The sequence below is a fragment of the Arctopsyche grandis genome, chromosome 8 (genome assembly GCF_051622035.1).
Source record: "Arctopsyche grandis isolate Sample6627 chromosome 8, ASM5162203v2, whole genome shotgun sequence".
Classification (NCBI taxonomy): Eukaryota; Metazoa; Arthropoda; class Insecta; order Trichoptera; family Hydropsychidae; genus Arctopsyche; species Arctopsyche grandis.
Genome location: NC_135362.1, coordinates 2,770,564 through 2,786,305, shown reverse-complemented (window position 1 = coordinate 2,786,305; position 15,742 = coordinate 2,770,564). Strand labels below are relative to the sequence as shown.

General features: G+C 33.7%; 1 protein-coding gene across 1 annotated transcript; it reads right to left on the bottom strand.

Moving 5' to 3' along the window:
- Positions 1–11,111: 11,111 nt before the first annotated feature.
- Positions 11,112–14,012, bottom strand: zetaCOP (COPI coat complex subunit zeta). The gene is made up of 6 exons (XM_077436181.1): positions 13,954–14,012; positions 13,628–13,773; positions 13,456–13,555; positions 11,862–11,995; positions 11,696–11,786; positions 11,112–11,630 (listed from the first exon to the last, which is right to left on the bottom strand). The coding sequence occupies exons 1-6, from the start codon at positions 13,969–13,971 to the stop codon at positions 11,583–11,585; spliced, it is 537 nt and encodes a 178-aa protein (XP_077292307.1). The 5' UTR covers positions 13,972–14,012; the 3' UTR covers positions 11,112–11,582.
- Positions 14,013–15,742: the final 1,730 nt, after the last annotated feature.

The window sequence follows — 15,742 nt, the reverse complement described above, 5'->3', positions numbered from 1 at the left end:
CGACATCCTTAGGTCTTTCGCGGAACACAGTTTGATAATCCGCGTAGTATTGTGACGCAGTAGTAATTCCCAATATTACGCCCTTTTGCGTTACACTTCACAGTTTGCACGTGTGAACACGGACTGCCGTATAAGCAAACCTATTACATCAAACTTGTCGACCGGTTTTTCCGGAAAAGACGCCTATCGATCGTCCGGAAAAGTTTCGGAGGAGGGGGGGGAGGGAAATAATAAAAATAAATATTGATTTTTGACGATTTCGACGCGTCGTAACGTGATACAGGTGTTTTTCTCTCTCTCGTCTCGCTCCCTTCTCTCCCTACGAATTTTCTCCGCTCCCCCACCCCTCAAATATTGATTTGAGTGAGCGGTTGATTCTATTAACCGATTAAGTCAATAAAGCCGATTCCTGCCGTATTTGCGTGCGTTCGCGTTTTCGCGCCCCCCCCCCCCCCCTCTCATTTCCCATGGTTTCGCTCTTTTCCCGGTTTTTCTTATTTTTTGGTGTGGTCGTCCACGCTGTGCCGAAGTTTGTCCACGCTGTCCAAACCGTATTCGAGCAATGAGAAAGAAAAGGTTTTTATTTAAATTAAATAATTCTAGATTCATCAAATTCGATTACTCTTATTAATTCTGCAAAAAAGATTCAACCCACACACAGAGAGCAATATTTAACTAGAGCGAAAGAGAAATGAAGGCGAAAAAAAAAATTGCACGAACCATTACTCGCGCGAGTTTCATCCTTTTGCAATTCAAATTGTCGTAAATCTGCACAAAGGATCCAACCCACAATGATCAATTATTATTATTGCTGACACAAACAGAGAAATATTTGTTAAGACAAGAACAGCAAACAATTAAACTTTCTTTGCCATTCGAGTTCGTCCTTTTTGTGTTTCTAACTAACGTATTTCTGCATAAAGAATCCAATCCACCCACACAAACGGAGCAATTATTCTGCAATAAAGATCCAACTCATACGAACATTTGATCAGACGAAACACCAAACTATTGACTCGCTTTGACGTTGTACAAAAACAGTTACATAAAATATCACTCGTTGCACTTCCACTCCTTTGTTGTTCAGGCTGACGTATTTCTGCAAAAAGGATCCAATCCATTTAAACGGTTAATGTATAATAAGACGAAGACACCAAACTAGTAATTCGCTTTGAAATTGTACAAAAATAATTGCGTGAAACATCGGTCGTAGAATTTCTACTCTGGTGGTTCAGATTGACACATTTCTGCAGCAAGGATCCAACCCATACACACGGTAAATGTATGTATAGTTAGACGAAGACACCAAACTATTGATTCGCGTTGACATTGTACGAAAACAACTGCATGAAATATCGCTCGTAGCATTTCTACTCTTTTGTTGCTCAGACTGACGTATTTCTGCAAAGAGGATCCAACCCATACAAACGGTTAATGTATAATTAGACGAAGACACCAAATTATTGATTCGCGTTGAAATTGTACGAAAACAATTGCATGAAATATGGCTCGTAGCATTTCTACTCTTTTGTTGCTCAAACTGATGTATTTCTGCAAATAAGATCCAACCCATACAAACGGTTAATGTACATATAATTAGACGAAAACACCAAACTATAAACTCGCTTTGACATTCTACTTTTTCTTTTATTACATTTAATATTTCAAACTGACGTATTTCTGCATAAAGGATCCAACCCATATAATTGACAAAAAAATTTGAAATTGAACAAAAACATTTGCACGAAACCTCGCTCGTAGGCGTTAAACCCTCTCGTAGTCCAAACTGGCGTAGTTTTGCAAAAAAGAACCAATCCACACATACACAGCAATAATTCTGCAAAAATAATCCGACCCATACAAATAGAGTTGCACGAAACGTCTTGGGTCCTTCCTTCTCTTGGGTCGTGGATCCTTCTGGAACATCTCCGATGTCGACAGTTTGAACTACGACGATCACCACTTGTGCCATTGGGCAAACGAAGAGTTAATTGTCGCTAAAATGCGGACCATCTACCACGAGGGTCCTCTCCATGCCCCATTGAACGACCTCCGAATTATGGTTTCCTACCCACTGACTCGAGACGATAAGACCCAGCCTGAGGGGGTCAAATGTACCGGCAACCCACCTCGCACACCCATCATGCTCTCGCAAACTATACACCACTAATTCCAACCAACCCCGTTACTTTTTAACGACGGATATTTTGCACCAAGTCGTGGCCCACATAATGCAAAGTTCCGATAGGTTAACCTTGTATGTACTGTACTACATACATACATAGGAAAAAATTCCGAAACATTTTTTCCTTACCTCTCGCAGAGTAATATTCCAGCGCGTGGGTTGGGTCAATAAATTAGGCAAATTTTTGAATATGCTCGAATATATACGTAGAAAGGCAAATGTCTACTATAATTTTCGAAGCTGTCATCTTTAACGATTATTCATTTGGTATTGATTAGCTCAAATGCTTTAATGGGTGTAGGTGTAGTTTAGTACCTAATGGAGAGGGAAAAACCATTTTTATATCGAAGCGGAGGTTGGGATGTTGATTTTTTTTACTAATTGACTAAAATTGAGTCACCAGGCGTTGCCCGGGCTCTGTCCGGGTTGATGCTTTAAAACATATACTGATCTGAAACCAACTGTTAGTTCGTCTGTGGGTAAATTCATTCGCATAGGCCAATTTTTCGTTTTTGCTAATACTAATCATGTATGATTTCGCTGCAGTCGTTAAGAAGTTTTAACACTCCAATATAAAATGTGTCAACCACTACTATAGTTGGTCCGCTGTAGGGAGACACTTTTAAGGCCAAATTTTCGTTCTTTCTAATACTAATCCTGTGTGATTTCGCTACAGTCGTTAAGAAGTTTTAACACTCCAATATAAAATGGGTCAACCTCTAAAAAACTACTACTATAGTTGGTCCGCTGTAGGGAGACACTTTTTAATACTAAGGCCAATTTTTTGTTTTTGCTAATACTAATCCTGTATGATTTCGCTGCAGTCGTTAAGCAGTTTTTACATTTCAATATGTTACACTTAAAAAAACTGCTACTATAATTGGTCCGCTGTAGGAATACACTTAAAAAAGATGTACATGCTGTCCCTTACACCACCTCTCAACCAATAGTATTTCGCGGCTTTCTACAGCGGACCAACTATGGTAGTATTAAGTGTTATCACTTTTTATATTGGAGTGTAAAAACGTCTTATCGACTGTAGCGAAATCATACAGGATAAATATTAGCAAAAACGAAAAATTGGCCTTAAAAGTGCTTTCCGACAGCGGGTGGACTATAAGAAGCATGTGATTTATTTAATAATTCTAAATTTCAATTAAATTCGAGCGTTTACGATTTAATTCTGATTATACATAAATGGTAATTTCACCTCCACTGTTTATTTGCGATAAAATGTCGGATCGCACAAATTTCATTTTCAAATTTTCACCTGAAACGCCATTTATTGATTATGATAATACATAAATAAATATTAATTTGTCTGGAATTTGAATTTCATGCTAGGGTTGATGAAATTTTCCGCGCATTGTTTCCAAGTTTTTCCGATGAAAATTTTCGTCAGGTTTCAAACATCGAGAGATGAAAATGAGTTGGGGGGATTCAATTCATAGTATGAATACTTGATTGGTTTCCTTTTCTTTCTATCTTACTTTCAACCCACTTTATATGATGAACAACTGTCGGTCATCATCCAAATGAGCGCATACAAATTTACCATAGATTCAAAATTTGTTTCCATTTCGTCGACCGTACAGCTAGGGTCGGTATCAAACTTGCTCTCTATCTTTGTCCATGCAATAATACATCTTTTTAATCCCAAACCACAAACATTTTAAGTCTATTCTTAGACCTGAAGGAAAAAATCTGCGCCTGCCGTTGAAATTAGATGAACTCTGAAAGTTGATATACCGTCGATTGTACAGCTAAGGTCGGCGTTAAACTTACCGCATACCACTACCCAGACAAAAATTCAAAGTATTGATCACGGATTCGTAACTTTTTTAGTGTATTTTTAGAATGAGAGCTAAAAAGAGTACGTCTGTTGCGAAAAAATAGATTGACCGACGTTTTGTGTACAAAATTTGAAGAGCCCTATTTAATAGCTGAATTTTTTTGATATATTATGAATCTCACCGTTGATTATACAAATAGAGGTTGTGTCAAAACTTCTCCAAAACATTTGATTTAGACATAGAATTTGATTACGAAAGAATATCTGTTGCAAATAAGAAGGCTTTTCTGCTTATTCTATGCAAACATAATATGCCAAATTCGAACAGGAACCTTAATTTGCCTTATATAGCTTCTGATTTTTTAAAATAAATTATGAGTCTCACTGTCAATTGTGCAGCTAGAGTCGGTGTCAAACTCGCATTACAGCATTGCATAGACTACGATACACCACTTTGATCACAAATCCGTAATTTTTTTAGTATATTTTTGGGCTGGGAGGTTGTTAAGTATATCTATTGCGGGGAATATGGCTTGTCTACGTATTTTATGCAAACTTAATTTGCCAAATTTGAAGAGGAATCTAAACTACATAGCAATATATGGCATCTGATTTTTTTATTTTATTTAATGAGTCTCGTCATCGATTGTGCAGCTAGGGTCGGCGTCAAACTTGCATTTCAGCATTGCGTAGACTACGATACACCACTTTGTTTACAAATCTGTAATTTTGGTAGTATATTTTTGGGCTGGGAGGTTATTAAGTATAATTATTGCGGGAAATATGGCTTGTACACGTATTTTGCCAAATTTGAAGAGGAATCTAAACTAGCAATGTATGTATAGCGTCTGATTTTTTTTTTTCAATGAGTCACCGTAGATTGTGCAGCTAGTAGGGTCGGCGTCAAACTTGCATTTCAGAATTGCGTAGACTACGATACACCACTTTGTTCACAAATCTGTAATTTTGGTAGTGTAGTTTTGGGCTGGGAGGTTATTAAGTATATCTATTTCGGGGAATATGGCTTGTCTACATATTTTATGCAAAATTAATTTGCTGAATTTGAAGAGGAATCTAAACTAGCAATGTATAGCGTCTGATTTTTTTTAATTTTATTTAATGAGTCTCACTGTCGATTGTGCAGCTAGGGTCGGCGTCAATCTTGCCTTGCAGCATTGCGTAGACTACGATACACCACTGTGTTCACAAATATGTAATTTTGGTAGTATATTTTTGGGCTGGGAGGTTATTAAGTATATCTATTGCGGGGAACATGGCTTGTTTACGTATTTTATGCAAACGTAATTTGCCAAATTTGAAGAGGAATCTAAACTAGCAATGTATAGCGTCTGATTTTTTTTATTTTATTTATCGAGTCTCACCATCGATTGTGCAGCTAGGGTCGGCGTCAAACTTGCCTTGCAGCATTGCGTAGACTACAATACACCATTTTGATCACAAATCCGTAACTTTTTTAGTGTATTTTTAGCTCGAGAGGGAAAAAAGTGCGTCTGGCGCGGGGGAGGGAGGCGCGCCCGTTCCATCCGCGGCGTCATTATTCATTTAGCGGCAATTAGCAGAGGCTGTGCCCGTCTCTCTCGCACAGGTATCGCAGGCCAAAAGTCGCCATTTGTTTCACCGCATTTATGGGTATTGTTTTTTTTTTTTACGGCTGCCTGACCGGACTCTCCCGACGACTACTCTCGCAACCAATTTAACCCAACACAATACGACAACAATGCATCGGAACTGTTGCTGCTTTTGGTTTTTTATTTTTTATTTTTTATTTTTTATTCTGCCTCGGTACCGATTCTTTTAACGCCGCGGCTATCCTCGATACACGTGTTATTAAAAAATAAATAAAATAAAAGTCGCACACTCCTCAAACTGTGGGAGTTCACGTTGAACATTTCGGCATTTATATCCTTTGATGTTTTTTTTTTGTTTTTTTGACACTTATAATCAATTCTTGAATTATATTAAATTTGCATAATTCATAATGTGTCGTTAGCATTTTTTCAAATGCGAATAAGAATGTGTGTTGCATATTTTTATAATTTTATTACGTCGTGTTTGTTTATGTTCAAAATTAAAAAAAAATCAGGCGTGTGTGCGGTCACACGATAAGAGTGAAACTTTCAATGCCGATTCTTGACAAAGGACAGCGGTGGGGAGCGTGCAATATACAAGTTAAATAGGACAAATCCACAAAGTGTGAAATATGTACAAAAACAACAATAAGGCCTAAAGATTTATATTATATGTATAAAAATACAACGATTACATAAAACAAGATCTGCGATATTTAATTTAATTTATTTCCTGCCCTATATATTATTATTATTTATTCTTCCTTTTAAATATATTTTCATGTGATATTTGATATGATATTTTTTTTTTAATCTTAAACAAGTTTTTACCTCACTATTGTATTTAAATCGTCTCTCTATGTGTTGTTTCTTATGAGCAAATTGTACTTTTATGTATATTCAAAGCTACAATTTTCTCCAATGGTCTACAAGCGCAGCTTTATACTTTTTTATTTAAAAAAAAAACCTATACAATTCTTGTCAATCGTACCGACTGAACAAGTTACTTTAACGATGTGATGTGATGTAATGAACCGTCTGATTATTAATTCCTTCATTTTATTATTAATTTATATTTAATCGACTTTTTTTTTGTATTAATTCAATGACAATTTTACTATGTTGTGATATTTTTCGTATAAAAATCTTTTTTTTTTAATTAAGATTTATTTATTTATTAATTAAAACTGTGTTATTGTATACAAAAGAATCAAACAGCATTTTTGAACGAGCATGTGGCCTAAATATATTATTATTAATGATAATAATCGATTTAAAAAAAAAAACCTCACTTGCCAGTTTTCTACGTCAATTTATATAATGAATTCAATATATTATTGGATAAATTGTAATCTATTCTCCGATTTTTTTTTTTAAATAAAATTAGAATGGCCTTGAAAAAAATTTTAAAACATTTTTAGTAATGTTTATTATTAATTTTTTTTTTTTAAGATTAATATGCTTTTATTTTTGGGAGTCATGTGCAAAAAAATATTATTTTTTAATTAGTAAACAAATTGTAAATGTTTCGGCAATTGTAAATTATATACTACTATAGTATCAATATATATATATATATATATATACGTATAATTTCTAATTTTTAGTATGTAAGTGATAGCGTCTAACGTAGTATTTGTACTAAAAGTTTTAATAACAATACGAGCTGATTTTAAAAATATACATTTTTTTCAATATCATTTCCTTATTAATAATTGTAAATATTAAATTTAGGCCCGACGGAATTATTTTTATTTTATTTTCATACTGAAAATCTTTCACATGCGGCACATGAAACTTTGACCATTTCGACGGTCGACTTTTCAATAGTGCAATATTTTTAAAATCAGCTGCTGACAAAAAAAATAAATAAAACACTTGCATATATATTTTTTTTGTATTAAATTAAAACTCATGGTCCACTAAGAAGTGTAACGGCCCGCTTTTGAAGTCGGCCACATTGAAAATGTACTGCGTCTCAGAAAAGTCTCATCCGACCCTTTTATATCAGATATACGACTCTTTCGAGACACGCTGTATATAAACATGTATAGATGTGTGTATGTTTTATTTCTTGTTTCGGTTTATATTATTCTTCATTTGTATAAGAAGCAACGAAAATGTAACCACTCGAAAATTAGGTGATTGTACATCTATATTATATATACAATATATATTGTATGTGACACAATTATGTATTATTTTTTTTATGTTTTGTACCGCAACAAGTATATCTCGCTTAGTCATTGCAGCTATGTATTTATTATTTCAATTGTATTATTATATATATAGGATGTTTCCGACGGACGATACCTAATCTCAAGACACGGCAGATGACTAGGAAAAATAATATAACACAGTCTACTTTATTGATTGCAATAAATATTTCAATTTGAGATAAGCTCGTGGCATTTCTCATATTAATTTTCAACTTAATTAAAAAAAAAAAACAGATTTTAAATCAGCCTCGCTCTTAAAACAATTGGCAATCATATTGAAAATTGCCACATGAAAGTCTGACCATCTTAAACAGCTACGGAATCGTTCGTTTGAAGCATTTTAAAGCTCGCTTTCGAAACGGCGAGCATTTTCCTACATATATACTGTGCGTATCATTTCATATTCGAAATCTGCACAGAAATATTGATATATGTTTAACCGACAACTTTATTCAAGTAACGGACAGTACTTACTTAGTTTTAGTTATTTACTACACTATAAATAATAGCTATATATATATATATATATATATATATATATATACAAGATAAATAAAAACATTCTTACAAAGTAAATAGAACGATGACAAAGATGGTGATTGCATTTTTTATTTTATTTTATTATTATCCGCTATAAATGTATGTATGTATCTAATCTGGATATAACACGGTGTATATATATAAATAATATTGAAATGAAATTTATACCTACGTATATGATTAATTATATATATATATATATTTGGTGTACGTAATGAACGTCTAATATGGTTTGTTTTAAATGAAATTTAGTGAAATTGTCGTTTTTTACGTTCGCACATTCATCATGATGTATTACATTTGCAAAAAAAATTGTATCACCGAATGAAATTGTATTAAAAATTATTATGTATTTTTCACCGACGACGAGAGACAATATTCGTGTCTACAATCACCGTGTCTTATGTAGAATGATGAAGGCACTAATATTTATATTATATATATAATATATATTGCCATAGAATTATCTCATATATATATATTATTATTATTATTATTATGTACTATTATTATTATTAATTAAAAGTTAAGAGACATGGACACTACAATGATTATATTATATATAATTTTAATTATAAACGAAGTATGATGAATGAATGATTAATAAAAAAATATAACAATTTTAAACGTCTTTGTGATTTATTTGGGCCTCATTTTTTGAATTCTCACATACATATTTATTTATATTTATTTTTTTGATTTTTAAATGCTTTTTATTATTACGAAATTATGTTCACAATACGTCTTATATCTATTTCAATAGCTACTGATCTACTGATCATTTTCTATTTTACAATTTTAATTTAATTTTGTTAGTAATCATAGTATTATATTATTCTAATGTTAATACAGCACTGCATAATAGGAAAAAGAGCTCAAAAACCTATTCAATATTTATTTATATAATTTTAGCTATCTAGCTAATTTAAAAATACATTCTTAATAAATTAATTATTAATATGATCATATTTTTTTTCGCTAGCTAGATAATCGTCGCTGGGAATGTTGAGTGGGCGGTCGTATGGCCTCTCGACACTACGATCGCCATTATGACACTAGTGTTGTTCCCGTTGCTATTTCAACGGGTGTTTTCGTAAAAAGAATTGATACATGCATTAAATAAAATTTGAATGTATAATAATAATAACAAACAACAACAGTTGTCATCAAAATCGATATAATGGCTCTTGATAATTCTAAAAATTAATGACAGTGAAACTTGTTTAACTCTCATTCACTTTAACAGGTTTATATTATACAACTGGGTTACATTTTTAAGTCTGAAAAGGATAGTAAATGAAATTTCATCATGATTTTATTAGTCAATTTTCAAGATAAAAGGAAAAATTGTAATATTTTAACCACTTCATCGCCATACGCATGCGTTTCTTCGTATTTAAGGACATGAACCAAAATTAATTTTGGTTTCTTCACAGTGACATCTAAAAATGTCCTGTGATACTAATGAAATTGTTAGTTTGTGATATATTCAAGAGGTAATGTCAAGGATTAGCACTAAACACATACAACAATAAAATAATCGAATTGTTTTTTACAAACGCGTGGCGATGAAGTGGTTAAATATTTTTCTTCCATGATACCATTAGGGGTTGCACCCCAAGTGACACCTATAGTATTAAACTTGATCATATATAAATTTGAAATCATATACAAATAGTAGGTAGGATAGTTTTGTCAATTTGATGAGGAACCGTTTCAACAATAAAATCAGATAAATTGGCAAACTCTGGTAGGAAACTATTAATTTGTGACAAATATCAAAGTCTGACTAGCAGTACTGCAGAAATACTCGGAATAAATTATTTTCAATCAAAGTCAACTCAGGGCTAGAGCCCGGGAACCTCTCGGTGGTTAACATCAACGCAACTACCGAGCTATACTGCTGACTTTGTATTTATGTAATTTTAGTAACTAACTTCCCATCTTAGTATATCAAAAAGATATTCATTAATTCTATTTCATAAAACTACTAGTAAAAACTTCAGTATGTCCACTATACTATCAAATCTATTTCATTTTGTCGTATTATAAAACAGTTGTCATCGGAAAGTCATTAGAATATGACCGAAACCTTCAGGTTCTCTTAATTGTAAGTGAACAATCCAAGATTATCTATACATCGTCTGTAAGATAGAACAGGCCCAGTCGGATTGAAATCACATGATAAATTCGACTCACAAGATCAATAAGTCCAATATGCGAATTGATGCAAGCCTCAAGTATAGATATTTTATTTACCTTGAAAGGAAGATGCCAATTCGCCTTCTTGAGACATCTGTGGATTTAGATTTTGTACATAATTTTTACAAATTATACACACAATAAATACAGAAGGTTTGTGACAGCAGGAAAGATGATTTTTTGCCAATTTTGAAGAACTGTTTCAACAACGATCAGATAAAATTGGAAAACTGATAAGACACGATTGATTTGGAATTACAAATACCCCCAAATCTAACCAGCAGTATAGCGGATCGAACCCACTGATCACTCGGTGCTAAACATACACGCTACCATTGAGCCATACTGCTGGCATTTATCATCATACATAAAGAAAACGGTTTGGTGATAACTAGTCAAATGTGAACCGGTCACACCCTAAAATTGGTCAACCAGTTTTCTTGTGACCGATTTTAGGGTGTGACCAGTTTTAGTGTGACGGGTGATCACGTGTGACTGATCTAGAGCGACCGGTTGTCCTGTGACTAGTTCACATATGACTAGTAGTCCGTTTACCGAAGAAAACAACACATGATTTTTTTTTTAACTGTGTATTTCAAACATTTCTAGATACACGTAAAAATTGAAACCATAATACAAGTGTAATTAAAAATAATATTTATTTATACATATAGATAAAGATATATTTTATTTTTAATACTAATATAATAAGAAGGGCTGCTGCATTTACTTGGCAGTACATTTTTGATAAGATAAATGCACACACTGTGTATATTTCGTAAGCATTCGATTCAATTTATTCAAAACAACAAAACATTGGAATGATGCACTTTAATATCGGGAAACGATTCATGTAACAAGTGCCGCAGTAACTTAGCAATTTACATACATATATAGCTCGTGGACTCGTACGGAATATTTTTGTATTTATAGTTAATATATATATATATATATATATGATTTACACATCAAAAATGCAAAAGAACATTCACACATTTTACATGTCCTTCATCCACTGCATAAATACTTAAATTCATAAGAGAGAATCACGAAGATCATTTCAACAAGGACCACTTTATCTGGTCCCTCGCCGATTGGAACACCTGAAATTAAGGAGTGGTGAGTATCGTACGACTTTTGATCGATTAGGGTTGTTCTCGGTACGTACCTGAGCGACTGTTTGTTCACCGAGAGGCACGTCGTCGTTCTTCAGAGCCACCCGGCTCACCACCGATATCGGATCTGCGTCGAGAATTATCCTGAAACAGTTGAAGCACTCGTAAGTATATTGCGATAGTATTGATTGTTTGAAGGACAAAGTTGAGTGTTCGCACCCTCCGTCACATATCTCGTTGACGGCCAGCATCACCGAGTCTATATTGTCTAATACGGCACGCTTTTCGACGCCTCTCCTCAAAATTTGGCTAACGGACTCGTAGAGGCCGTTCAGTACGGACATCAGTATTAGCTGGAATGGTAGAAGGTTTGGTTTAATAAGATTTAGTAATGTTTGAGTTGAAGGATGAGTTCGAAGTACATACATATGTAATCTTTCGATTTTTTAATAGGCTTATTTTTAAAAACATTACATCGATAGCTTAGTGCACAGATGTTGTATGTCCATTTATGAATTTGTATCAAATTTCAATTTTGTAGACCCTGGAATAATTCAGGTTTTTCGTTTTCAACGAAACCTTGAAAATAAAAAACCTGAATTATTCCAGCTACCATCTACACACTTAAAATTCGATACAAATTAAAAAATGGACATACAATATCTGTGTATTAAACCATCTATATATATATATATATATATATATATATATATATATATATATATATACACTATTTACAGGCACATTCTAATGTACATATATGTTAGTCTTAGTGTTCATACATGAACATACTAATTTGTCTATAGTAAATAAAAGAGCCTTGTAAAAATCATGAAAATTGTTGTCTATGGTTAAAAAAGGGATATAAGGGGAGGGGATTAAACACTATCCTACATAAATGTGATCGTCTCCAAAATTTTTGCATTTTATATGTGTTTATTACGATAATTTTTCACCATCGAACTATCGGAAGCGATTTAAATTTCTATCGGTGGCCAAACCGCGCAAAACGGCAATGTTTCAAACCGATCTGAAGAATGTGGGAATATTGCCTGAACGATTAGCGGAGTAAAACATTGAATAGCCTTGTAAAAAGAGAACCCGGTCCCTAAGTCATACCTAGGGATTGTAATTTATCGCTCAAATGATTAAATAGACTACTCTGAGAATTTTACACGCCCTTTTGAATAAAACACATTGAATTACATATTCTTGGACACGAGATATATGTACATATATTGTTTGTGAGATTTGTTTTATATAATCCAGACAACTCAGGTTGTATTGTATAATAAGTATTAAATACATCTATACATTTAGAGTAAGGTGGCCATATTTTCCAAATTCAAAACCAGGGCATTCTTTCATTTCTAAATACTTCAATCATTTAAAACGAAGATTAAAGAATCATGAACGCACATCTATGAAAAAATTCGTTAATTTTCTTGAATTCTCTTACAAAATTCTACTAATGACTGGTTAAAATGATACTACATAAGTGATTAGCAAACATTTTAAGGTTTCAACATTCAATTTTGTTTCATCACGGGACTATATATTGTTCATCAAAGTAATAAATCCGTCGGCTAGTACATCTGTTCCTGATAAATGGAAACAAAATTTGACTAATTTGTAAGAGACATAATTTTCGCCGAAGAATTTGTATATGTATCCATCTATGATATAAAAAGGTATACCAGTACTGTCGTGGTAAAATCAGTACGAATGGTCACCTCAATTTAGAGAAGATATTGTGTACTGACACAATCCGATTCCTTACAAATATGACAATAATCCTTATGATAATATTCACCTCATTTTCATGTGAGCTGCCTATAACATAAAAGAATAAATCAACATTTGTCTTGTAGACACAGGTAAGTCCGTCCAACATTATAATTTCCACGTTCGCTCTGAAACAACACAAAAATATAAAACTCTACAAAATACATTACCAACAGGTTCATATAGAGAGTGAAAAAAACCTGTGCGTTTTAGTGAAGAGGTTCTTCTCGAACGCCTTTTGCTCCTTGATAGTGGGAAATACGACCGAATCGTAATATTTGGAGAATATTCTGTTTCCATCGTTGTCCAAAATTCCCATACCCTTGACGGTATATAGCGTAGGCTCCTGAAACACGATGTTCACATATCAAGTACACAGAACACGCAAAAGTTAGGTTAAATGAAATTTTAGAAAAATACAAATATAAGATTTTTAAGCAAAAATTTATACGCCAGAATATTAAATTAAAACAAATACGAGCATGTAATTGTATAGCTCAATTGAAATATAGTAAGAATGACTCACTAGTAAGCTACCGTCCATTTCGGCGATTTGACAGCTCGACGTGTCTCAAAGCAGTGTCGCCAACTCACTACCTCAGCATTCGTGTCACTTGCCAACACTGCCACCAACATTGTGTTTCGGGGCGTTTACTTATTTCACTTTGCATAAAATACCGCGTAGGCTTTTATTACAGCATTAAAAATACACACTGACGTTTTAAATTTGTTTTTAAATTAAATGGAAGATTATTAAGCGAAACATTCATTGGCCACTTTGTCTTCCTAAATATAATTAATCTAGTTAAGGTCTGTTCATACCTAGTCAGCACGTACCGACTTCAGCAGGTATCCGGCCGTACAAAAAGTATTCTTTGGTAAATTTTGTATGGGTATATTCATACCAACCATCACGTTTACGCCACGGCAGGCTTACAGCAATACCTGACATTTCCTGTTCATACCTTACAGCAACATCCGTCAACGTATCGTATCCGTTTTTTTGGCCATCGTGGAAATATACACTCGAATTACGTGCCATGAGTCTGCCGCTTTGCTGTTTTGGACCAATTATCTATAGTGACAGTTGACAGCTGTTCACTCTTTCGACATGATTTTGGCGCAAATATTAAAAAAAAATTTGTCCATCATCCACAAGCTCCTTACACAGTGTCCAAAACTCTCCTTCGGTTTTTCTATTTTTTAACATGGGATGCACATCAAAACGCCTGCGTGCTTTTTTATTGCCTTCTTGAGCTTCTTCTTCCAATAACAACGCGATTATACATCATTTTTCGTTCGATAAACGCCGAAACATTTTTGCTGACCTGTATTCTGACGCGTAGCTAGGAATGCACGTGTATGCATTCATATTGTAAGTACTCGACAATACGATACGTCGTATTGTCGAGTACTTACAATATGAATATTGCGCCGTATGGCCTGTAATGTATAAGTAAGCCGATTTTGCCTTGCACTCGGCCAAAGTGATATGAACGTGACGTGACCGCGACGTATAGGTAGATATGAATAGAAATGTAGTAAAATGACATATTTGAAACGGAGTCGTGCAGTGCTGTTAAGTATGAACAGACCTTTATGTGTAGGGTTGTCAAATTTCATGCAAGTCAAACCGGGACACCCCCCCTCCCCCTAAAAAAAAATCAGTTCTTTGACTTTTCTAAAGATATTTTCAATCGAAGTGATAATATTTAGAATATCTATAGTTTTTTTCCCCTTCTATTTTTAATCGATGCGGTGCAAACGATCGAAAAGCGCCAGACAGACTGAACCACATAACGACACGTGTACCTTATGCGTGTGCACTGTTCGCACTTACACTAAGCGAAATTTACCCGAAGTCTCGTGCTTTTAATACTTTTTTAATTACTTTTTTTTTTTGTACTTTTAATACTTTAGTTCCGAATTTTGCCTTATTAAACTATACAGAAAGATCCAACTCAATTTTAATAATTGCATCTGTGCACATCGAAAGGTTACTCGTCATCTGATGTGCAATTTTTCATTCGTGAAGTCGAGAATTGCGTTTAAAGCAGCCATCCAGTTAATCTGTGGTTCAGTTAGTCTGGCGCTTTTCGATCGTTTGCACCAAACCCATTTTTAATATATAATATGTAAATGAAAATTGCTACAATTACACTGAAGAAACTAAAGAGATTTCACTGAGAGGATTAGTAAAAAAATCTAATAAGGTTTTTGGTACTTTTTCTTCAGCTAAAAAAAAGCTTTTAAAGCTTCAAATAGCTCTACAGTGCGTTCTATTGCAGGTAATAGTGATAGCCACCTAGTTTTTT